Genomic DNA, 24,123 nt, shown 5'->3' on the forward strand with positions numbered 1-24,123 from the left:
CCTATATTACCCGGCTAAGCTAGGCGTTCATAGCGCACACAGCTTTTTAAGGAATTACTTCCTACCGGTACCCATTTACCTCACCTGGGTTGAGTGCAGCACATTGTGGATCAGTTTCTTGCTGAAGGAAATTACGCCATGGCTGGGATTCGAACCCACGACCCTCTGTTTCAAAGTCCGAAGACTAATCCACTGGGCCACCACGCTCCACAATGATAAATAGACAAATTAAACAAAGTAAAATAAAACGATGGATATGTTTCTTGATTTTCAATGAAACAATTTCTTTAGGAAACTGTTAAAAACGGAACAACAGCGTATAATGCAACAAAGAATATGATTAATCGGCGAAATGACCGAATGGCTGAACGAGAAATAAATTATTGACCGATCGACGAATGCTAGAATAATTACCAAATGGCCGAATGACAGAATTATCAACATGACAAAACGAGATAAAAAATAAACGATGGTATGAAAATGACGAATTGTACAATAATGAAAAGACGGATACTTATCCCCATGCTCCTTCCTGTCTGGCCTTGCCGACGGACCCTCCCCCTTCCCACCCCTTTCCCAGTAAAGGATGGAATGACGAAATGGCAGCACGAGAAAATGAATAACTGACCGATTGACAAATGGCAGAATGGCAAATAATGACGAAATGACAGAATTATCAAAATGATGAAAATAACCAAATGACGAAACTGTCGCCTTTTAATTATTATTTTTCCTCATCATGTTACCCCTTATCATGTTACCCCTGTTCCAATCCAACGATGTCATTATCGATGTCGTCCATGTTATTGCCTGACGTCAGTGACATCGATAGATTAGGGTTTTGGGTAGGATTAGGGTTGCTGGTACATTAAGGGTTAGGGTTGCAGTTGCTGGTACTCTTACGGTTAGGGTTACGGCTAGGGTTGAGCCTAGGGCTCGTGTGACGTCATGACGCCCAAGACACCCTCATTATGTATTCACGACCCTCATTAATATTCATGAGGGTTACGTAACATTACGTCATGACGCTGGAGACAACCTTATACTACTAACATGTCCAATATACCAAAACCCTGCAACATCTTCACTCATGCCATTTAGCCAACAAACTTTTATTTCTCAAATATTCTTAGACTATGAATACAAATCAATGAAACAAGTACCAATAAGACAATCATGCTTTCCAAACCTCTTTAAAAGCACATAATACTATAAAACTTGACTCACACATCGATCAGGCTATGCACTAAACTTAGTGAAAGTGAAAATAATTTTTAAAAAAATTACAAAAATATTTTTAAAATACCATTTAGAAAGAGACAAATGACCCCCTTCAAAATGCTTGTCCTGTTAACCAATGTACTGCACTGAACCCATGCATTAAAACTTGTCACAAGATAGTAGTAGCTTTACACATGTTTATAACCAAAATACAAAAACTGATTTTATACTATTCCAAAATACTATTTTCAACCCATTACACAGAAAATGCCTGCTTGACTACTCCTTGTACAAAAATTTACATCACTGAGCCCATTGATGGAAAATTTACTACATCATAGCAGTATACATGTACAGTAAACAAATATAAAATCCAATACTGTACTTCACTGCAAAATACAACCTCACACTCCTCAAATATAGAAAAGTGCATTATGCCCATCCCAATTCCGAACCCCCCCCCCCGCCCCTCCCTCCTTTCCTCCCCCCTTAACTTCCAAAAAAGAAACATCCATATGATTCACTGGACCAAAATATGCCACAAAATAATAACATCCATATCTATTACAAAAATATAAAAGCAGACACTATAACTTGTTCAAAAAATACCAGCTACTGTGACTAAAATAAAGAAAACTCCTTTTAACTAAAGACTTATCCTCCTACAAAAAATAAATAAATCATATTAGCCCAGGGACTAAAATTACCAACAATGCAGTAATATCCATACATAAACAGAACTATAAAATGTTTGAACTTGCTTGAAAAATACCACTTCATACCTCTTAAACATAAAAAAAAGATTGCATCTTAAAAGCAGAATACAAGCCACACATCAGTGTCTTTAGTGAATAAACAAAAACCAGAACAATAAACAGTAAAAATTTGAAAAAAAATCAAACAATCTATTAAAAAATTATGAACTTTGAAAATTTCAGTTAATCCTTATCACAACCATCTTTCAATTGGCAACTTTGCCAGCATCTGTAACATCATCACAGACAACTCTCCATTCATATTCTACACAGAATTTTCCTTCATTTTCAACACAAATAAAAATCTTGTTATTTATTCTTTCAATATAACATAGCTATATTACTTCTGCAAAAATAGATAATCAATATAATCGTCCTAGTATCTTTGCAGAAGTAACATAGCTATATCACTTCTGCAAAGGTACTAGGACAATTATATTGATTCTCAACATGAAATTTGATATAAATCTTTGTTCTTACAAAAAATAATATACAAAATTAATGGAAAGTTCTCCATGATAGCATTATATATGCTCATAAATTTGCCAACTAAAAAATCATTATAAAGATTTACTCAAACTTTCAAAATTAATAACTCTTTAACACATTCTCCAATTTGTCTCAAACTTACACTATGAATACTTCTTAGTCATCTTTATTCAATCAAACTACACTCATGCTTAGGTTCCATTCTCTTTTAATGCAATCAAATTTACCCCTATCAGGCAATACACCAAAATTCTTCTCAAAATACAATATAACAAAAGGCTTATAACAGTATATTACCAAAATAAAATATTAGAACCACAACAAAACCCTCTGAATGAAAAAAAACTCAATCACACTTTGACTTTGGAGTATCAGTACAAACATTCAGATCTATCAATGCCCTCTTCAAAGTCATCTCTACGCAAACTTGACACGGCAACTGAAGGTTACACAAATCCTCAGCAAAGAATTCATCTGCTGTCAAAATTTCACCATTATCCAACCACAACTGCATAGGGAACCTGTAAAAATATCAAAATATAAACGATTAGTAATGCATATCGTATTATGAACAGTTTAGAATCTGTTTGCTGGAATTTGTACCGATACCTGAGAGTGCATAAACACCCAATTTACACTTATCATAATAATTTCCTTTTTCTAAATCCCTGTATGATCAGGCATTTCTTGCCAGCTACTAAACATGCTCATGCTAATACAACATTGGGCATTTCCATATATTTCATCTACAAAGATAAGAATCTCTACTTTGAGATAAGCTACAAAACTCAAAAATGAATTTTGCCAACTTATTCATACTTTTCACACAAGAACTCATATATATAAAGGCCAGCTCTACAGCAACTCCCCCAGAAAACCACTCCTTAATGGACAAATCCTACCTAACAACTTCCCTAGAGGACAGCTCCCTAAAAGGACAACTCCCCCACAGGACAAGTCCCTTGGAACACAACTCCCCCATAGGACAGGTCCCTATAAGGTTAGGGTTAGAAAAAAATTCAAATTTTTATATAATATCTTGCCTCAAAATTGTACATTTAGATTTAAACTAGATGAATCTTCGACCACACTTGGTCAAACTTTATGCCTCCGCCATTACCAAATCAGAAATAAATGACACTTCATGTTTATTTCTTTTCATTTACACAATGACATTTTTCACCTTAACCTTTGACCTTGTGACCCTCAAATATAATGAGAACTTTGCCCTTTCCATACGCATACATGAGCCAACTTTAAAATTGAACATTCCAATGGTTATTGAATTATAATGATAACGACCAATTTATATGTACATAATAACCTTTATGACCTTTGACCTTGAGACCCCAAAATCTAATCAGATCATTGTCCCTCTCATATGCATACCTGTGCCAAGTTTAAGGTTAATCAATCAAATGCTTGCTGAGTTATAGTAAAAACAAACCATTTCTATGTACATAATGATCTCTATGACCTTTGACCTTTTACCTTGAGACCCCAAAATCTAATCAGATATTGTCACTGCCATATGCATACCTGTGCCAAGTTTGAGGTAGATCAGTCAAATAATTGTTGAGTTATCACAAGAACAAAAACAGGACAGACAGACGGACAGACTAAAGACAGACAGACAAACAGATGACCCCAAAACATAATGCCTCCAGCAACCACCTACGATGGGCAAAGGCATAAAAAAAAGGAACAGGACCCAAGCACAGCTGCTGATCAAGCGAACTAATTTCCATTCTTAAACTTGATTGTGACCCATCTCCTCCTTTTCCTAAAGACTATCACTACATACACCATTACACCTTTACTTTGTTCTTTCCTATTTACAATCTTCACTTTCTTTTCTTCATTTTTGTCTCACCTGCGAAGCAAAGTGAGACTATAGGCGCCGCTTTTCCGACGGCGGCGGCGGCGTCAACATCAAATCTTAACCTGAGGTTAAGTTTTTGAAATGACGTTATAACTTAGAAAGTATATGGACCTAGTTAATAAAACCTGGCCATAAGGTTAATCAAGTATTACTGAACATCCTATTAGAGTTTCATGTCACATGACCAAGGCCAAAGGTCATTTAGGGTCAATGAACTTAGACCATGTTGGAGGAATCAACATCGAAATCTTAACCTGAGGTTAAGTTTTTGAAATGTCATCATAACTTAGAAAATATATGGACCTAGTTCATGAAACTTGGACATACGAGTAATCAAGTATCACTGAACATCCTGCATGAGTTTCACGTCACATGACCAAGGTCAAAGGTCATTTAGGGTCAATGAACTTTGGCCGAATTGGGGATATCTGTTGAATTGCCATCATAACTTTGAAAGTTTATGGATCTGATTCATGAAACTTGAACATGATAGTAATCAAGCATCACTGAAAATTTTGTGCAAGTTTCAGGTCTCATGATTAAGGTCAAAGGTCATTTAGAGTCAATGAACTTTGGCCGAATCGGGGGTATCTGTTGAATTACCATCATAACTTTGAATGTTTATTGGTCTAGTTTATTAAACTTGGACATTAGAGTAATCAAGTATCACTGAACATCCTGTGCGTGTTTCAGTTCACATGACCAAGGTCAAAGGTCAATGAACTTTGGCCGAATTGGGTGTATCTGTTGAATTACCATCATAACTTTGAAAGTTTATGGATCTGATTCATGAAACTTGTACATAAGAGTTATCAAGTATCACTGAACATCCTGTTCGAGTTTCAGGTCACGTGATCAAGGTCAAAGGTCATGTAAGGTCAATGAACTTTGGCCTTGTTGGGGTTTTTGTTGAATAACCATCATATCTCTGTAAGTTTATTGGTCTAGTTCATAAAAAGTGGACATAAGAGTAACCATGTATCACTGAACATTTTGTGCGAGTAAGAGTAGTATTCAAAGTCAACACTGCTGCTACATGTATATTGAACCGCGTGATGCAGGTGAGACGGCCAGAGGCATTCCACTTGTATTCCTTTCTTTCTTCTCATGATTAGATTTGGTTCCAATGAGCATGTGCCACTGAAACTATCAAACCCAACATCCTTCGACAAAAAAGTGTACCTATTACAAACTTTTTATTTTCTTGAATGTATAATTTGGCCCACAAATAGCAGCAAAACAGTATTTTTCTAAAAAGTTATTAATTATAGCAACAAATGACCGCATACCTTATAAAACAAATAACCGCTACCCCTCACCTATTCCTGTTTCTCATCCCCAAGGAACTGCTCTCCCCCAAGAGAATTCAAATAAAAATAAAAAACACTGAATTCATTACTTAAATTTCATTTATAAAAAGGAAACATTTATCCCACAGTTCCAAAGAAACAAGGCGTTATCATAAAAAGAAAATTTCATGCATAATTTTGTCCTTAAAAGGGGGAAATATCCTCCAGCAAAGTAATGGGATCAGAATCATCCCCAGGCAATTCTCCTCCGAGGAATTGTCATCTAGGAAAGTTGCCCTGCAGAGGAAAAGCGCTCCACAGGAATTGTCCTCCAGGAAAAATGCCCTCCAGAGCACTTGTCCTGCAGTGGGCTTGTCCTTCGAGAGAGCTGTCCTCCAAAGCAGTTGCCCATAGGAGTCATCACAGGAGTAGTCCTCCACAAAAGTTGTCATAATACAATAAAACACGTACCCATCTTCTGTATCAGACATAGCCTCAAGTACAGCCTCTTGGCGCATGGTCCCATCACTCTGCATAATCAAAATATAAATATACCCAAACACTTTCAAAAATAAACTAAACTAGCATTCTAAACATCATTCTAACTCTGTACTCACATCTCTTTTAACTTTTCATACACCTCAACTATAAATGACTCATGTTTCAAAACAAGATTTAACAAATCTCATTTGCAACAATTTGTTTTCCTTGTTAACATTAATTCATTCTTAAAACTAAGTGAATCGTCCACACACAATCAAAAACTACGTTTCCACAATTGCCAGAGGAGAAATATATCCCACATTTATACACTGCAAAAACTATGGTGTTAAATTCAACACCACGGGTGTTAAATTTAACACCAGCTTGGATTCACTATAGGTCCACACCACCTGGTGTTAAAACGACACCATCACTGGTGTTAGAGTATCGGTGTTAAATGTAACACCACTGGGTGTTATCCTTTGCCAACACCAGAGCAGTGTTGGTTTAACACCTCGGAAAGTGTTACCAGTTTACACTATTTGGTGTTAAAACAACACCATCCTGGATTCAATAATCGAACACTACACCCACAGGTGTCATTATTACACCTATAGGTGTTGTAAATTAACACCTGGGCATGTTAATTCACACCCACAGGTGTTAATTTACAACACCTATAGGTGTTATAATTACACGTATAGGTTGTAAATTTGTAGGTGATGTAGAATAACACCCACAGGTGTTAGTTTTATACACCTGTGAGTGTTATCTTCATTTTTAGTAGTGTTGATAACAGAAAAAGGTGTTTCCAATTCAAAAACTGTAGGCTGCTTGATTTTTTGTGGTTGGACTGCAAACTCCTCTGGTAGTCTGGAGCAAATGCAAACCCGGAATTCTTCATGAACCGAGCACGACCTTCATGCAGTTTCAAAATATATACCTTTTGTGGTAAAGACATGTTATTTGAAAACACAAGCAATTTCTGTTGTATCTTACATGCATACAATTTTACAAAGGAGGAAAGACAGAAATAAACTTCTTTTGAAACTTCCAAATTTAATAGTCCCACAAATATACATGTATTCTAATTTAAACACTATGTAACAAATTCTATTCAACTTATATTGTACAACACCAGCCTATTCTGCACAATGTAACATACTGCACTTGCAACAAACTTTCTATAACTTACATTAATTTCCATTCAATAGTCCCAACAAATCCATCAATTCTGAAATATTCAAACTTATACAATGCATCAAATTGAACTTAACTTACAGTGTACGACACCGGCCACTTCTGCAGAATAAGCCAGTTCGTAGTTAGCTCATGAGCACCTTGCTACGTTTGACCCCGCATGTTTTTCACTTTGACAGGCGCCTCAACTGCTTACCGGGGCAAGCTTGCCTGCCATAGCAATTCCTGGAATTTGAACCTGAGTAAAAATATGATTGACTAAACCTTACTACAATAACCCGTCTCCAAGACTAAGTTAGAGAAGCATCCATTCAATTGTAACTTAATGTATTGATCAGTACAACTTTGTGAAAGCCTTTCTTGTATTGTATATGCACACATGAATAATAATTCAATTCTCTAATCATGAACGCGTATCTCAGTAATTTTTAAATCAAGCATACATTTTGGTACAAATGACCTTTATCTGCTCATGCGCAAATTGTAACTGCGAACTGGCTTATATAAAATTGACAAACACTAGCAACAATCTTTCTAGAATTACATTAATTTCAATTTGATAGTCCCAACAAAGCCATCAATTCTGAAACATTGAAATTTACAGGTATACAATGCATCAACTAATTCAATTCAACTTACAGTGTACACACCAGCTTATTCTAAACAATATGAAATTTGACACAAATGAGTAGAGGTGGGGTATATAGAAGATCATTGTTTCAGGAATTATTTCGAGGACGTGCTAAAGTTAGGCAAAAACAGCCTTTAAAGGGGTACATTTAAAAAAAACGAGCATTACTGGATGCTATATGTTTGAAAAGGCAATAACAGTAATGAGATTAGTACATTTATGAAAAGAGATTACGTTTCTTTAATTGCATTGTGGCTTTAAAATCTACCAAATATAGCATTTGGGGCCATGATAACTATAAAATTCTAGCACCTAGCATAGCACCTGCTCTTTGGTACCAATTTCGAGCCAAAATATTTGGTTAAAATCCCATTGTCTCTTGATGCCGAGTCTTGACATTGAAAATATCTACCAAAGATACATATTTGCTGACTCAAATAAAGCTCATAAAGTTGCTGCCAAGGTTGACTTTTTGCTATCAGGAAACTGACATTGATGTTTACTATTCAGATGCAACTTTCAACAGGAACTGCAACAGGCGTGATATGCCTGTAACTCCTGAAATAGTGCTAATGCATGCTCTGAATGGTCATTAGTCACTCTTATATTCTTGATTATTTCCTCCCATTTCATATAGTCATCTCTGCTAGTCAAGATTTCTGGATCACGATAAAAAGAGTCAGCAGAAACCCCAAAATTATCGAATAGTCCTCTGGTATTTTGGGTGACAAAGTCTTGCAGTTGAATGTTCAGGAAAGTCAACTGCAAGACTTTGTCACCCTCCAACTACCCCAGTAGTTTCTGGATCTTTGTTTTAAAATGCAAATACATTTGAAAAGGAAAAAAAATGAACTAAGTATCAGAAAAGATTATCCAATTCAATGTATGCCTATACATGTTGTTTCACTGTTATAGCAGAATTCCTCCTTAGTCAGGTCTTGAACTTTTTTCAATACCCCTTGTATATATTTTTCACATTCTCGTTCCATCAATAATTAACACGTCTAGTTTGCTTTCCTTGCTTTGCCCGTCTAGATTGCTTTCTTTGTACCAAATTAATTCAGCTGTAAGAGAAAAATTAATTCAGCTGTAGGACACCAATTGATTCAGATGTACAAGACCAATTTAGAGGTGAAACACTCATAAAACAAATCTGCACATTAATTACTAATTTCTAATTTAGCTAATGCACACTCTCCAGTCTGGTCAACTGAGGGTCATTATTTTAGAAATATGACCACAGTGCCAAATATGATATTGTTCCTGTGATCAAGTCAGACTTGATAGCAGTAACAATACTTTGCTGTTAACATTCTTCAAAACAACAATTCTGCAACTTCTTGGGTACACCTTACTTGAACAGTACATGTCTTGGGGATATGTACCTGTTTTGAGAGTGCTCAGATACATCAGTGATTATATCCAGAGGCTGGTAATCAACCAGTTCAGATTTAGTTACGACAACATAGCTGTCTGGACTTTTACTTGTTGTAACATATGCATGGTAGTGCTTATTGTAATAACTTGTCTCGCACACATGCAGCACAAAATACACCTGGCTTTCATATACCAGAATGTGTATGATATTTCCAAATACTGGAAGTTCATCAATGTCATGACACACATATAATGATGGTTGATACAGCGTACCACAAAGTTTTATCCACTTTGCTTCATATAATCTTGTGGAGAAATCATTCACTTGAAGTTTCTCCATTACAAGATGGATACAGTCTTCAGTGAGAGTTATCACCTCCACTTCTCTTCCAGGTCCAATCTCCCTAGCTTCCAAAGGTGCTTTTGCAATTAGATTGTATGCATGCATTGACTGATGCCGCTTTGCCAATGAAATGCATATATTCTTATAATTGCGAACACAGTCTGCAACTCTTCCAAAATACTCATGTTTGGCCTCGTACCTCATGCCCCACACATGTACAAGAGGGCCTATCATTCGTAAGCATCTTGGATAATGTACCATGAAGTGATGTTTGGGTAGCAACCTGCGCTCAGGAAATACTTCCTTGAAATAAGCATGATGCTCTGCAATCAATATTGACAGTTCTGCAATAAGGCCAGGAGTCAGCTGTGGCGAAAATATGATGTCCATGCAATCCAACAACTTCAGCAACAATTCCCACTTTGCATCATTTGCTCCTACTTTGGATCCAATGATAAATGGCAAATGCCTAATTAGAGTCCAAGCTTGCATTGCTTTTTGTCCAAGTGCATTTCCTTGAGAGTCTAGCTTTACAGGAGATGGTTTATTTTTCGTTTCTGTAACACCATAGTCATGACTTTCCAAGTGCTTATTCAATTCTCCAAGTGACAGTACTGGAGGCCGACACTCGAAAATGAAATATTGTAACACCAATTTCATTTCATATTGTGCTACACCCTCCAAGATATCGTGCATAATGTCAAGAGAAAAGTTTGACAATATATGAAAGAACTTGCAGTCATTCAACACACTACTGTTCTTTATTCCATAAACATGCTGGCCTGCAGCTTCAGCCTGTTGTACATGAAGATTGTAGTCATCTTTTGTTCTCAGTAAGGTATCTGGGTCCTGAAAAATGTTTTGCGCATCATCTTTGCTTATTAAGCAAAGACGGCAGTAGAAGGCAGCTGAAAAACTTTCAACAAAACCAAACAGAGAGTTTGCACCCAAATTGTCAGCGCTGAATTGGGTTAATGTTCCTTTCTTTCACCATCTGGAAGAGAGATCCCCTCTGTTGCCAGTTTATTAATATCTGCAACAAAGTGTTGCAGTATTTCATCATAGCCATATGTTTTTGTATCTTGTGCATAACACAATGCAACAAGATTGATGTTGCGAAGAGACGAGTTAAATTTTGGCGGAAGGTTCTTTAATACAAAATAAAATGCCCCTAACTTGTGAACTGTCTTGGAGCCTAACGGATTCACCGTTTGGAAATCGTCATAAAAAAAATGTAGCTGCAAAGCATTAGGATCCTCCTTGAAAAGATCAGTTTCCCTGTAAAGTTGTCCATCACAGAAATCCCTTAATACGCCGTCATTGCTGATGTGATCGCGTTTGACATAGGACAAAATCTCTGGATGCTGAACAAGCTTTTCAAGAGTCTTATTAATATCAATGTACACAAATTTGTCCTCTATTGGTACTGCCTGATTATGTTGGTTCTCAAGTCGGGGAACACCCAAGTCTATTTCACAAGGTTTAACCATTCCCATCCTACTGAATGTTTTTTCACGTTTATACTCAGTATTTAAGTTTTCAAATGGATGTTTAAGGGTTGTCAAATGCTCCTGTATCTCTGCTAAAACAAGTGATTCTGGCTGTCCATGATGTGAAAATGCTGATTTAACTGCTGCAGATGCACTTTTAACTACACCTTCAATTAAATCACTTGCAGAATTTACAATTTCATTCATACATGCTCCAGATATAGTAGGTCTACTAGAGAGATTTGCTATAAATGTGAAAGCATGTTGTTCTATGTCCTCTTGACTTAAAATATCAAACACTTCATCATTGTTGTCATTGTCATCTTGATCAATGTTATCAACAAAACCTTCTTCAATACTAGTATCATTAACATCAAAAGACTCGTCTTCCTCATTCGCCAAGTCCACTCCTTGATCATTGCCATTTTCATTTTCTTGATGAAATTTTTTCAAGTGCTTTCTAAACCCACTGAATGTGTTAAAAGTTCTTGCGCAAGCCCCTTGACCACAAATTATTGTTTTTCCATTATGATCTGCTATTCCATGTATATACCGCAAATGGCGAAAAAGATGATGTATGCTGGGAAACTGACTACGAGTTTTACAATTAATGCAGCGCAACATTTTCTTTGGTTAAGTGTTGATCCTTCTTCCACTTCTGTTCTTCTACTTGCCAAAGTTTGATAATTTGGACCTCAGCTCCCGTACCCTTGGTGATTCATTGGTGGTCTTGGGGTCGATATTGTAGATAGTGGTTTGAATGAAGGTCCAGAAATTATGCAGTGGCCTTGCATAATGTAACCCGAATACGTAATGCGTCTTGAAGAGCGTGTCAAAAGCACTGATGGGGCTAATGTCGGAGCAGGGAATTGCGAGGTGATCCACAATAACAAAGAATTGATCTATCCTCTCCTGGGACATTCCTCTTGCAAGCAAGTATGGCTGCATCTGCTTATTCTTCCTACTCTCCAGAAAATGTTCAAGACTGGCACCACTCTGAAAGAAGAATTAAATGTACAAATTAGACAAGGGTCTTATCATACTGTATCAAACCATGGACTGCTGGGTATTGGCACTAAAAGTGAACCTTTGCATTGAGGATAAAAATGCTGGTGAAATATTTAGGGTGAAATTCTAAATACATGTACAAATTAACAATTTAACAAAAGCAAAAAGGCTGTTTATGGCATCTCTTTAATATCGCAGGTGCTTACTGCCTTTATGAAACATGTCTAATGCACCCCTTTTGGAGTTGTAATTAAGAATCATCAGTAGCCAAGAAAAATCTGAAAGTTCTATACCAACACAACCATACCATGAAACAAGATAGTGGAATTTCTATTAGTGTTACTGTTACACAGGTTAATCAAAACCCCCTCCCCCGCATATTCCAAGCAAATGGACCAGCATTATTTGAATTGCTACACAGAGAAGACTACCTTCATGCTCAATCTGAACAAATTAATTTGAATCACATCATGATGACTTCTTTTTAACAATGACCTCACTAAACATGCATACTGTATCTGCACATTGAACTTCTCCATTAAGGGCATGCATCAATGAATCTGACCAACCAAAAGGTAATATTAGATTTTCAATTTCAGAAATTATCCATTGCAGTCACAATCAAGGAATTCACTGCCCGGCATGCCCGCTTATTCACTCTGCATTTTAGTCTCTGTAATAAATTAAAGGAACATGTCAAAATAATTCAATAGCAACTACATACCTTTTGGAATTGTAGTAGGTGGTCGATTGCTGAGAGCACTGAAACCTTTGACAAGCCCTTCCTCCCCTGATTGACTGGTGGAAGTAAACAAAGCAGTATGAGAATCTCTAGCGTACTGGCATCCCAACCTGTATGAGAAATCAAAGAGTGCATGGAGTAACAACAAATAAAACTCACAATTATAAAGGAGTGTTCCCATTGCAAATTGTGGACTTAATCCTATATCCAGACCTACGATCGAGCCTACATTAAATGGTATAATTTGGATTCTCATTAATGTGATAACTTTAACCATAAGTCAAACCCACATTACTTTGAATCCGCCAACTCCTTTTATGCGATATAATCACAACACGATGTTTCATGACCTTTTTTTTTTCAAGTATCGCGCCACTTTTGAGACCAAATTTGTCATGCCTACTGTATGTGCATCACTTTGCAGCCCAACCCTTGAAAAGAATTTGTCAATTGCCAAAATTGTTCCAGAGTCCAATATGTCATTTTGGGTACAAATCTAATCAAAATTGTGTTTTTCAATTAATTCAAAGAAAATCTCAGATTTCTACTTTAAATGGCTAAAATTGATTTATTTAAGCAAAATGAAAATAAAAACCAAAAAATCATAAAACTAGAGAAATTTGACTGCCACACAGTCAAAATTCATTACAATTGGATCTTCCTTCCTAGAGTAAGTAGAGTTATGGGTAAAATTGCATTTTTTTTTTAAAGTTCATTGACCTTTGACCCTGGGCAAATCTGGTCCAAAATCTAATCAGTTCATCTATATGTCATGGAGTATCTCTGAGGCAGGTTTGATGAAAATCCATTAGGGCATTCTTTAGATTATAACTATAATCGCTGTAATGAGGTAGGGTGTACGGACTAGAAAGTGTGGATTTTGACTAAGTTCATTGACCTCTGACCCTGAGCTTTGACCTCTGACATCTTCTACCTTGCCAAATTTGTTGCCATATAACTTTGAACTTTCCTACCAAATTTTATGTTGGGCCCTCCTAGCTAGAGTTATGGGTAAAAATGTCATTTTTTGGTAGTTTATTGACCATTGACCTTTGACCCCAAGCTGATCTGGTCTAAAATCTAATCAGTTCATCTACATGTCATGGAGTATCCCCGAGGCAAGTTTGATGAAAATCCATTAGGGCGTTCTTTAGATATTGCCGGAACGAGGTAGGGCGTACGGAGGACAACCCCGAAAACATAATGCCTCTAGCACCCTTTGGGGCAGAGGCATTAAAAACAACAAAAGTTCAAACATTCCCCCCCGCCCCCCCCCAAAAAAAAAAAAACTAGATGAATCTTCGACCACGCGTGGTCGAACTTTATGCCTCCGCCATTACCAGATCAGAAATAAATGGCACTTCATGTTGCTTTATTTTCATTTATACAATGACATCTTTGACCTTGACCTTTGACCTTGTGACCCCCAAATCTAATGAGAGTATTGCCCTTTCCATATGCATACATGAGCCAAGTTTGTTCAACCATCAAATGGTTACTGAGTTATCACAAGAACGAACCATTTCTATGCACATAATGACCTCTATGACCTTTGACCTTGAGACCCCAAAATCTAATCAGATCATTGTCCCTTCCATATGCATACCTGTGCCATGTTTGAGGTTGATCGGTCAAATGGTTGTTGAGTTATGGTGAAAACGAACCATTTCTATGTACATAATGACCTCTATGACCTTGGACCTTTGACCTTGTGACCCCAAAATCTAATCAGATCATTGTCCCTTCCATGTGCATACATGAGCCAAGTTTGAAGCCAATCTGTCAAATGGTTCTTAAGTTATCGCGAGAACGAGCCATTTTTAAGTGTATTATTACCTCTATGACCTTGACCTTTGACCTTGAGACTCCAAAATCTAATCAGATAATTGTCCCTCCCATATGCATACCTGTGCCAAGTTTGAGGTTGATCGGTCAAATGGTTGTTGAGTTATGCTGAAAACGAACCATTTCTATGTACATAATGACCTCTATGACCTTTGACCTTTGACCTTGTGACCCCAAAATCTAATCAGATCATTGTCCCTTCCATGTGCATACATGAGCCAAGTTTGAAGCCAATCTGTCAAATGGTTCTTAAGTTATCGCGAGAACGAGCCATTTTTATGTGTATTATTAGCTCTATGACCTTGACCTTTGACCTTGAGACTCCAAAATCTAATCAGATCATTGTCCCTCCCATATGCATACACGAGCCAAGTTTGAAGTTGATCCGTCATACGGTTCTTAAATTATCGCGAGAACGAAAACGGGACGGACGGACGGACGACCCGAAAACATAATGCCTCCGGCAACCACCTACGGTGGGCGGAGGCATAAAAATTCATAGGAAATTCATAAAAAATAAAATATATAAGAAATTAATTTAGATACCAAATTATTCAATTTACATTTGTCAAGAATATTAAAAGGAATATTTGAAAAAAAAATCAGCCTAATGGGAGCTTTAATTAGTGATTCTAAGCCCCCATCCCCTTATTTTACACATAACTTTGCATAATTAATACATACATTTTCATATATATATAAAATATATTAATTTTTTCAGAGAAATTAACATTTTGACAAGAGTAAGAGGCAAGCGAGGTGCATGCCCATTTTTGTTACAATCCTGCATTCTATCTGGGTGGCAGAATCCCCCCCCCCCCCCCAGTTGTGATGGGTCTAAATAACAGGCTCTATTTGGGTTAAATGAAAAGTGTACATTAACATGCATGTACCTTGACTATCAGCAAGTGGGGATTTGGATTTTACGTCCAACTCGTCCTCTGATTCCATGACCTGATCCTCGTCTGAATCCTCTGAATCAATCTCTTTCAGCTTCCCATCCATTAACTTCAACAATGATGCTGTAGTTTCAGCTGGTGCCTCTCTTGCTAACTCAACAATAGGCTTCACCATGCTTGGCCACTGTTCCAGAAACTTGTTAGTGTTGTTGGGCAGCAGGAGACCAAAATCTATCTCCACCTGCAGTGGCAAAATAACACATATCATGCACTATGAATAAAACATTTCAGGAATTTGGATTTATTTAAAGTTAAATTTTTCAAACCTTGATAAATCCTGGCAAAATCACTTTTACAACATTTACTTGATTGTGAGGAGGGCAAATTAACAGAGGTTTTTATTATTATTATTTTATTTTGTGTACCTGGTTCAAACACCCACCTCCTCATGCCTCAACTACAGCAGAACCTACGCCAGAATCAATGACAGATGTGACACATTCCTTACATCATTCTCCCCACTCGATTCACTAAACTGGTACAGCCTACCACAACATTATGATTCTATAATCATTATTTAGAAATAAAGTTACCATAAAATGTTCTACCAAATTCCAGACAGCATTACTGGCACTACAACACGCACCTAAGCCATCCAAAGAGACTAGAACTGTTATTCAGCAGTTAGCAGCACACCCTTTCGTTTTACTCCAGTAGGATATTGTTTAGAGAACATATCTAGATCAAGATGTACAGTAACAAGCAAATTCAGAGTATTGTGGTCCCCGCTTTCTGGTAAGCTGTGAAAGATCTTGCTACAAGTCATAGAAATACGAGATATGAAAGCAATCTATTTTGGGAGGATAAGAAAACTGATCGTAAGGGCGAGAGTTGGGGTGAATTTTCGGAAGCCTCCCGATTTCATCGGGAGGTTTGGCATCTCTGTTAATGTCCCCTCGCTGTCACGAAAGCGGGGGATGGACAATAAATTCAATTCTGTGCATTTTTTTTTATCATCCAATTGTTTTCCATTTTTACATGTGATGAGATAAAAAGTAATACTTACCAACCCAGGTACCTTCAAGAATTTTGGAAATTCCATGATGATCTTTCCAGCTGTTTTTGATTCGTCAACCATTTGCCGTCTTAAAGCAGCTGTTGTTTTCCACTTCTCCTTTATCTGCTTCATGACAGCTGGATCATCAGCTGCTGGAGTGTGCTTCAACCAGTTGACATCTGTTGTTTTATCATGCAAGTCTTCATCTGGTACCTGTGTTGCCCTCTTGCATAATGGACCACCTGTTGCTCCTTCATTGGCACTGCGTTTTGATGTACGCGACGTTCCTCTGTTCAAATTCTTGATTCGATAGACCAGGAAGCCCATGTTCCTTTTCTCATCATAGAAAGCTTCCTACAAATAATTACAATACAGATCATAACCATTTTAATGTGTCCTTGAAATCACACCACTCATAAGAGTAGCAAATTCATGACAAAAAAGTAGGAAAATCAATTTTGTTTTATTGCTCCCCTTTTCTTTTGTAGGCTAATCGCTCAGCTTATGCAAAAGTCACCCTAAGACTATAACGTATGGCATGGGCAGCAGCACCATATAACACATGTTAAGAATTAAGGACATATATCCACAAATCATATGATTTACCAAAATTATCAAGAAGAATCACAATGTTTCAAGACACAAAAATACAAATCTAAAAATTTCCATAAATAGCTCATCTCAAACAATGCAATAATGTATTTTTCAACTCCTTATTCCAAACTCAGAAAAATTAGTTTGGAATTGGACTATTTCTCAGCTACTGTGTATTGTAGCTATGCCAGATCCCAAAAATAAACTAACAGAATATCAAATTAAAAAAGTTTTTGACATCTAATTTTCGCTCCTAAAAAATAATATAAACACGTAACATAAATAAGGCATTTTGGTAGCTATATTCTCTTCATCCTATTAATTTACAACCTTATTAGATTCTTTTACTTTTGATGTAACAAGAGACAACAAGAGCTGGTGTACAACAGTGTACAGCCAAGAAAGAAACAGTCCGTTCCCTTTTCAAACTAGGCACAGAATGAAGTGCACAAAACCTAAAAATTCTCTTCTCTCGTCTACTGAATGCCCAGCCCCAACTCGGCATCTGATTGGCTGACTCAGATGACGTAATTTTGCGCGGTCATTTTGAATGGGGAAAAGTTCTGCCCATTCCAGTTTCTCAGGTAGCTCACGTAATGCAAACTTCCCTGCATTACGGCATTTCCAAAAAATACCCATACCCCACATGCACTATTCTACCGTTTCTACGTTGTGCTGGCCATGCTAAAAATAGCAACATCGGCATCCGTTGCCAAGCCCTGACTAGCTAGCAGTTGAAACGGAAATGGCTAATTTCTTATCAAAGCTTGAACTTTAGTTATCAAAACACAGCGAATGTCAAATTTGGTTATTAGGGCTAATAAAATTATCTCCCACTAGTCAAATGTTTTAAGAATTTGCCTCATTCAATATTAAGCATGAATTCCATTAATTTACACCGACACAATTTCTTGTTGTCTTGCAGCAAAACTAGTACATGTAGTTTACAACCACTCAGCTGTTTGTGATATTTGTGTAAATGTATACTAGCTCTCATGAATATGAAATAATAAGCAGCCAAGACAAGCCTACATTTATGTGCATGAGTGAATCTCTTTTGTCTAATGTATTAAATAGATACATTAATTTTGAAATTAGCCAAAAAGTAATATTGACTTTTGAAAAAAAAAAATATGGGGGTGGACTTGATGCTCTGTAATTTTAGATATTAATGGTATATACCCTAAGGTTTCAGAATCTGTGAAGTTTCTCCAGCTACAACTTTCATTTTTGACCCCCAGTGAGACTAAAAGTGTACACTTAGCATGAAATGACCCATATACCCCCTTCAAACTTTGTTTGGCAGGGGTATAATAATAATAATAATAATGATGATGATAATGATAATGATCGAGTGCCCAAGGAATACATACCTCTTAATGCGACAGTCTTGGGGTCAAGTTTCCCTCAAGACAAGTCTCTTTTTCCAGTTAAAATTCGTAAAATAGCCACAAAATTCCCTTATATCAGAAAATGTAAACTTTTATTTTCCTTAGTACTATAGGGAGCCGAGAGGGAATTATTGTAATCAGGACATTATTTTCCCTGAAGGCCGACATTTCTGTGAATTAGTTTTAAATATAAATTTGCTTGAATTTGAATAAAGTACTTACATGGCCTCCTATGGTGTGTGGATCTTTAAGAGACGGGAACAAGTTTACGACTCCACGGGCATACTTTGTTTTTACTTCAGAGCTGGGTGTTTTCCTGTTTACCAATTAAAAGAAAAATTATGGCATTATAGGCAAAACATAACTACTGATACTGCCTACCCACTTGAAAATTGCGTTTGTAGAATGAAATAAACCAAAATTCTACCGGCATTGGAAATGATTGTTAGAGTAAAACTTGTAAATAAGCACATTTTGCATTGTAGTTAATTTAGGCATATAAATATGCTTCGATTCTTTCTAAGTTTTTTGTTTAAGTTCTGACATATTTGATTATGTTTTCAACTTTTTTCATGGATATTGAATTAGATTGTTTTAATTCAAGACAAATTACCATTACTACTGAGTCCTCCATGTTGGAACCATGTCAGAAAAGTCTGAACGGATGCAGTTTCTCCCACTTGTAACTTATTGCAACGTAAAGGCGATATAATGCCAATAAACAACATGATTTTGTTACCTTTCGTATTGTCATGAGTTTACAAATGGTAACGCAATCCCCATTTTTGTTAGCATTTTTCCACCTTTACATTTGTACAAGTTATAACTTCTACATGTATATGAGCAGGCAAAAGTGCATCTGCTCTTCTTTGAAGAGAAATCATGACATTATTAGGCTTTTCACACCTCAAAATTGGTGGTACTAAGGCATTTTTAGTACCACCATTAGTCCGGGACTAAATCCTAGCCCACCTCGGATTCACACCTCTTTTTAAAAAGGTGGGTTAGCACCACATTTTAGTCCAGGACTATCTCTCGGATTCACACCTCTTTTTACGGAGGTGGGTTAGCACAGCATTTAGTCCGGGACTACCTGGTCCTGGTCAAAAGCAGGGTTAGCACACCAATTGGTGTGCTAACCCCGCAATTTCGGTGCTAAGCTTTGAGGTGTGAACGCATAGTCCGGGACTAGATGACTTGCCTCATGAGAACGCAGGCAACTGTGCACCAGCCAATGAAACGGCAGCACGTAATTCATTCATTATCAGCCTGGCGCACGCTGGCTGACTGACGCTGGATGGCTATGCTCTACAAATTTTTGCTGCATATTTCACTATCTAGACGTCTTTTTTTTATTTTGTCACTAGACTATACGTGAATTTTGGTATGACCCTAGATATCGCACAGGGACTGAATTATCGCGCGGGTGCCTAACTGCGTATAGCAAACAACAGTACGCGTGGAACTAAGCGCAAAAGTTGCCAATGCGCACATAGAATAAACAAGCCTGAATTCACCTCACTTCTTCGCTCCGTTTGTTTTGTACAGAGCCGACTTCGACAGAACATGTTTTTGTACATATTATTATGGATAACAAAAAATATATTGAATTCACATTAAAACTGTACACAGATATCAGGTGCGCAATGTTTGCATCCCGCGAGCTAAAATGGAGCAAGAAAAATCACCTCGCGCATGAATGGCGCAAGGGGCCTCAACTCCAAATGCGCGTAAAAATCCCTATGGAGTTTTGCATGCAAAATACGCTGAGGACTATGGGTAGCTTGGAATTTTTAAAGACGTTTTTCGAGGGTTTATTTGCATATCAATACAGTGACGTCGGTTAAATTGATTACTTTGGCCAATCACATTCTGTAGTGAATTGACATGAACAATAACATATAAAGCGCACAAAATTTAACAACGCGCAATGCGCGTACAGACAGCGCGCCCCCAAATTGCCATTTTCGCTGCATCAGACAAATTTTTCATTGTGTGTACAAAGTTAATGGGCGATGATGGAGCAGCGTGCACTTTTGACCCTCGAAAATTTGCTTCAATTTTCCCGGAAGTGACGCAGCGAGTTGAGCCTCTAGTAATATAATATCTAAGCTCTTTGGAATGGCGATACGCAGCGCGCAGTTCACGTATCATAGTGAAATTGCGGGACTTGATTCTTCTGAATTTTTTCAACAAATTTGTGGAGATAGACAGGTGAAATCGTGGAATATTTTGTCATTTATTAGCCAGACAAAAATTTTGGTGCGCGATATCTGGACCCCTCAACCATACGTGGCAAAAGCCAAGCCCAGGTAGAAAAACACAAAAACAGCAAAATTTAAAGGATGCAACTTACCCATGCATTTCCATCATGTGGTGCACAAGCAGATTCACCAGGATTTTTCGGGTAGTATCTCTGAACTTGTTTTTCGCTTTGTATTCTGAAAGAACTGCTTCACCGGCTGGCGTTGCTTGCAAGAATCTCTCTATTAACTGAAAGAAAATACATGAGGTGAAAATTATACAGCTGTAAGCAAAAACTGGACATTTTGCCATCTCTTTAGTCTTTTTTTCAAACCAATTAAGTACAGTATTTAGAGGTCAGCCATGTTTTTACCATAACCCATATTCCAAGCACTGACAACAGCAAACGGGTAGAAAGTTAATACTGATCATCTCTTCGTGGCATAAAGTTAATTCTCACATACATGTAAGTGGCACCAAGTTTTCACTAGCTATTAACCCTATACGGCTGTACCTTGTTTAAATGTACATTGTATGGAAGAGTTGGACTTGGATTTAATAAGTGAGAATATATACCGTAGCTGAATCTTCCATGGACGAAGTTAACGATGAGGCTGATACTGCAGGGGCATCAGATGCTTGACTCCCTGGAGGACACTCCAATGATGAAGGTAGTGCAGAGGGTGATACTGCCGATGCACCAGGTGCTAGACTTCTTAAAGCACAGACTGATGGATCGTCTAATGATGATGGCGGGGCCTCTGAAGGCAATGCAGATGCTGGTACTGCACTTCTAGCATTTGCAGTCTCTGAAAGGGGAAAGTCAATAATGTATAACACAATTTACAACCAATTTTTTCACATCCCTTCCTCACAATCCATTATGGTGCAAAATTGTTTATAACATAAATTTTACCAACAATAAACAATGATCCAGGATGCATTTTTTTTGTAAAACTGTTGATCAATAATTTACGAATAAGGTGATTCCGTAAATTTGGACGTACATTTCACACACTATAATAGGCCATACAAACAAAAATTTGGGTTGATCATTTGATTTTTTTTTTTAACCAAGCAGTGTGTTTCAGTGAGTAGAAAACAATCACACATGATTAGGGGCAACACCAGTGGCGGCACCAAGGGGGGGCATGGGGGGGCATTTGCCCCCCCACTCAGAAGCTTTGCCCCCCCAGTTGCCCCCCCCCAGAAATTTTGAGGACTGAAAAGAAAAATTATACTGTAATTTGTAAATAAGTAGATGTTGTCATAAACATCATATTCAAGCTGTGAAGTGCTCTAAAATACCATTTTCCGCTCTTCAAAACTTCGATTGAAAACAAAAAAGTGGTTATTTTTGGCTCGCTCGCTTCGCTCGCCCATCATATTTTAAAATTTCTTTTCTAAAATGCAATTAAAAACAAGAAAAGTAGCCATTTTGGCTCGCTCGCTTCGCTCGCTCGTCATATTTCAAAATATTTATTCGAAAAAGCGGCTATTTTTTGTTCGCTCGCTCACAAAATTGATGTTAAAATGTGTGTAAGAGGACGCAAAAAAAAAAATTGACTGCCCGGCCCTGCCCCCCCCCACCATTTTCTTTTGCCCTCCATTTGCCCCCCCCACTTTAACAATCCTGGTGCCGCCACTGGGCAACACTGCAGTGACCTTGAAATAATGAAAAAACACTGTCCAGATGGACATACGCAGGGATATTATTTTTTTTCTGACGTCTCATATAAATTATAAAAACTCTGTGAATTCTTGCACATTTTTCTTCAAATTCAGTAATGGTCGTATGAAGTAGATGTCAAATGACAGTTAATTGCCAAGTAAAATAGTGTTGCTTTTATATTTTGTGTTTAGGTATTAGATGTTTTTATTGTCGTAACGGACGTACACGGTTGGACGTACAATTTATCTGTGATGGACGTACATGTATTAAACATATGGAGTACAAAACTGTTATAATTTTCTTCACATCTTACTCATGATTATACTCTATATGTATTGTATTAAACATAAAAATAAAGACATATCATATGCCGATGTTTTCTCTTTGTATGTATTGTCCTTCAAATTTCTTATGCAGTTCGAAATATTTGCTCTTGGGTTGATACTTTTCCGGAACTGCACAATAATAAAATTTAAGATTGTTGTGGCATAATTTGGTAATTTTACAAAAATAATTTTTTGGCAACTTACCAACTTCCCAATCTTCATTTTCTAAAAGGACCATGAGTTCAACTGTTCCTCCTGTTGCCGTAAGAAGTTCTGCCATCACATCTTCTTCTACTTCTGCCCCATCACTGTTATCAACAAATCTTACAGACTGGTCTGAAGAAAATCAAAATTTAGTACGCACTGCAAGAAAGAAATTGAATTGAATTAAAATACAGAAGATACAAAATCAATACTGGAGAACTATCAATCTTGCTTCAACATTCAATGAACATGAACCATCAAATTTCATGGAAATCTGTGGTCAGGAATGTCAGGATTTAGCAGGACTTCATCTTTCACAGCCCACAGCTGAACAAACGCAAACATTTTAGAACGAATCCCAGAATGTTTTTACATATTTTCATGCAATTGCTCAAGTAACTGATAGTAATAGTCGTTAACACCTTCCATGAGTGGCGATTTCATGAAACGAGTGGGGGGGGGGGGGAGACAGAGACAAAAGGCAGTAAAAACAAATTGAAACTGTTCCCATTAGTTAGCTTGCATGTAAAGTCATGTTATAATAATTTACATGTATCTCCATCACAGTTACCTTGAATGATCAAAATCATTGAAACACAGTACAATAATAATAAGCTTTGAAATTCGAGGCTGACGAGGGGGGGGGAACGGTCCCCCCAGCAAAAAAATCTAGGGGGGACATGTCATTTTTCTTAGTGAAGGGGCTAATAAAACAAATTCCCCTTAGCATCAAAAGATGAAGTGGAAAATTGCTTTTCATATGACACCAAATTTATTTTGAAGTGTCAATGGGATCACATTTTAAACGCAATTCGAAAAATGCATTTGCCGTAAAAACTGTGTCCACTTTTGTGCCATATTTTAAGTGGAAAACAGCTGACAGTTTTGGCCAGTCAAAATTGAAGAAATGTGGTAGGACCACCGTATTTATTAGATATCTATTTAAAGATCCTGACTCTGATTTGATCATTTCCTATCTAA

At 37.2% G+C, this 24,123-nt stretch overlaps 1 protein-coding gene across 2 annotated transcripts; it reads right to left on the reverse strand.

The window, feature by feature from the left end:
- Positions 1 to 11,822: 11,822 nt before the first annotated feature.
- LOC121415655 lies at positions 11,823 to 23,277 on the reverse strand. Of its 2 annotated transcripts, XM_041608953.1 has the most exons (7): positions 23,143 to 23,277; positions 21,053 to 21,749; positions 18,919 to 19,012; positions 16,721 to 17,065; positions 15,649 to 15,895; positions 12,893 to 13,020; positions 11,823 to 12,156 (listed from the first exon to the last, which is right to left on the reverse strand). In XM_041608953.1, exons 2-7 carry the CDS (start codon positions 21,250 to 21,252, stop codon positions 11,827 to 11,829), a joined length of 1,344 nt encoding a protein of 447 aa, XP_041464887.1. In that variant the 5' UTR covers positions 21,253 to 21,749; positions 23,143 to 23,277; the 3' UTR covers positions 11,823 to 11,826. The 2 variants fall into 2 exon arrangements, with proteins under 2 accessions (XP_041464887.1, XP_041464895.1); XM_041608961.1 differs by lacking the exon at positions 23,143 to 23,277 and having other exon boundaries at positions 21,053 to 22,238.
- Positions 23,278 to 24,123: the final 846 nt, after the last annotated feature.

The sequence above is a fragment of the Lytechinus variegatus genome, chromosome 1 (genome assembly GCF_018143015.1).
Source record: "Lytechinus variegatus isolate NC3 chromosome 1, Lvar_3.0, whole genome shotgun sequence".
NCBI lineage: Eukaryota > Metazoa > Echinodermata > Echinoidea > Temnopleuroida > Toxopneustidae > Lytechinus > Lytechinus variegatus.

Coding starts and splice junctions, on each gene's coding strand:
- LOC121415655 (XM_041608953.1), bottom strand. CDS start 21,252: ATGGCAAAATGTCCAGTTTTTGCTTACAGCTGTATAATTTTCACCTCA. Junction 19,013..21,052: donor CACATGATGGAAATGCATGG/GTAAGTTGCATC, acceptor ATTGGTAAACAG/GAAAACACCCAGCTCTGAAG. Junction 12,157..12,892: donor ACCTACTACAATTCCAAAAG/GTATGTAGTTGC, acceptor TTCTTCTTTCAG/AGTGGTGCCAGTCTTGAACA.